Source organism: Coturnix japonica, unplaced genomic scaffold, assembly GCF_001577835.2.
Source record: "Coturnix japonica isolate 7356 unplaced genomic scaffold, Coturnix japonica 2.1 chrUnrandom610, whole genome shotgun sequence".
Classification (NCBI taxonomy): Eukaryota; Metazoa; Chordata; class Aves; order Galliformes; family Phasianidae; genus Coturnix; species Coturnix japonica.
In genome coordinates this window covers 28,170-30,291 of record NW_015439983.1, presented here as the reverse complement: position 1 = coordinate 30,291, position 2,122 = coordinate 28,170, and the positions used below count along the sequence as shown (strand labels likewise).

The window sequence follows — 2,122 nt, the reverse complement described above, 5'->3', positions numbered from 1 at the left end:
TGGGGTCCCTATTGGGGTCTGTCCCTTTATGGGGTCCCTATTGGGGTCCCTATTGGGGTCTGTCCCTTTATGGGGTCCCTATATGGGGTCCCTATTGGGGTCTCTCCCTTTATAGGGTCCCTGTGATACATATGGGGTTTCTCCTTGTCCCTATAGGGAACATGACGGAGTGCCCCGGCCATTTTGGCCATATAGAACTGGCCAAACCCGTTTTCCACGTTGGATTTTTGGGGAAAACCATGAAAATCCTGCGCTGTGTTTGTTTCTTCTGCTCCAAACTGCTCGTGGACGCGGTAAGGGGGGAGGGGGGGGCTTTAAAATGGGGGGGGTCTTTTATATGAGGGGGGGACTTTTAACTGGGGGGGGGGGCTTTTATATGGGGAAGGGTTGGAGGTTTGAGGGTGGGGCTTTTATATGGGGGGGGGCTTTTATATCGGGGGGGCTTTTATATGGGGTTGATTTGGGGTTCTGAGGGGATTGTATTGGGATATTGGGTTGGATTGGGGTATTGGGGGCATTGAGGGGGTCGGATTGGGGTATTGGGGTCGGATTGGGGTATTGGGGGGGTTGGATTGGGGTTTTGGGGTTGGATTGGGGTATTTGGGGGGTATCAAAGGGGTTGGATTGGGGTATTGGGGTTGGTTTGGGGTATTGGGGTTGGATTGGGGTATTGGGGGGGTATCAAAGGGGTTGGATTGGGGTATTGGGGTTGGATTGGGGTCTTGGGGTTGGGTTGGATTGGGGTATTGGGTTGCATTGGGTATTGGGGTCGGATTGGGGTCTTGGGGTTGGGTTGGATTGGGGTATTGGGTTGGTTTGAGGTATTGAGGGTGTTGGATTTAGGTATTGGGGTTGGATTGGGGTATTGGGGTTGCATTGGGGTATTGGGGTCGGATTGGTGTACTGGGGTTGGATTCAGCTATTGGGGTATTGAGGGGATTAGATTGGGTTATTGAGGTATTAAGGGGGGATTGGGGGATTCTAAAGGTGTGGGAGCTGAATTAGGGTTCAATCAATATCCGAACTATATGGGGTGACATCAGGGCTATATGGGGTGCCATAAGGACTATATGGGGTGCCATAAGGGCTCTATGGGGTGACATCAGGGCTCTATGGGGTGCCATCAGGACTATATGGGGTGCCATAAGGGCTATATGGGGTGCCATAAGGGCTATATGGGGTGCCATAAGGACTCTATGGGGTGACATCAGGACTCTATGGGGTGNTATATGGGGTGCCATAAGGGCTATATGGGGTGCCATAAGGACTCTATGGGGTGACATCAGGACTCTATGGGGTGCCATCAGGGCTATATGGGGTGACATCAGGGCTCTATGGGGTGACATCAGATCTATATGGGGTGACATCAGGGCTATATGGGGTGCCATCAGGACTATATGGGGTGCCATCAGGGCTATATGGGGTGCCATAAGGACTATATGGGGTGCCATAAGGGCTATATGGGGTGACCCCTTTTCTCCCCCGCCCCATAACCAGAACAACCCCAAGATCAAAGACATCCTGGCCAAGTCCAAGGGGCAGCCCAAGAAGCGACTGACCCACGTGTACGACCTGTGCAAGGGGAAGAACATCTGCGAGGGGGGCGAGGAGATGGACCACAAGTTTGGGGTGGAGCAGCACGAGGCCGACGACGGCGCCCGCGAGAAGGTGACCCCGTCATTAATTAATTAACGGCCCCTTTGTTAATTATTGTTAATTGGTGGCGTTCGTTAAGGAGCTGGGGGTGGGAATGGGGGCTAATGGGGCTCTGCTGGTGGGTAGCGGTGATATGGGGAAGGTTCAGCCAGGGGAAGACCTTATAGACCATATAGATCCTATATGGAAGAGCAGGTATATATGGGAAGACCCTATAGATCCTATATGGAAGAGCAGGTATATATGGGAAGGTCCTATATGGGAAGATCTTATAGACCCTATAGATCCTATATGGGAAGACCCTATAGACCCTATAGATCCTATATGGAAGACATTGTATATATAGGAAGACCCTATAGATCCTATATGGCAGAGCAGGTATGTATGGGAAGACCCTATAGAAACTATAGATCCTATATGGAAGACCACGTATATATGGGAAGCCCCTATAGATCCTATATGGAAG

General features: G+C 51.2%; 1 protein-coding gene across 1 annotated transcript in view; it reads left to right on the top strand.

Moving 5' to 3' along the window:
* Positions 1-2,122, top strand: part of LOC107307460 (DNA-directed RNA polymerase II subunit RPB1-like) — a gene marked incomplete at both ends in the record, with an annotated part of 45,651 nt that overhangs the window by 15,365 nt on the left and 28,164 nt on the right. Inside the window, 2 exon segments of the mRNA XM_015850968.2 lie at positions 157-293; positions 1,498-1,668. Coding sequence (XP_015706454.2) covers positions 157-293; positions 1,498-1,668 — 308 coding nt within the window.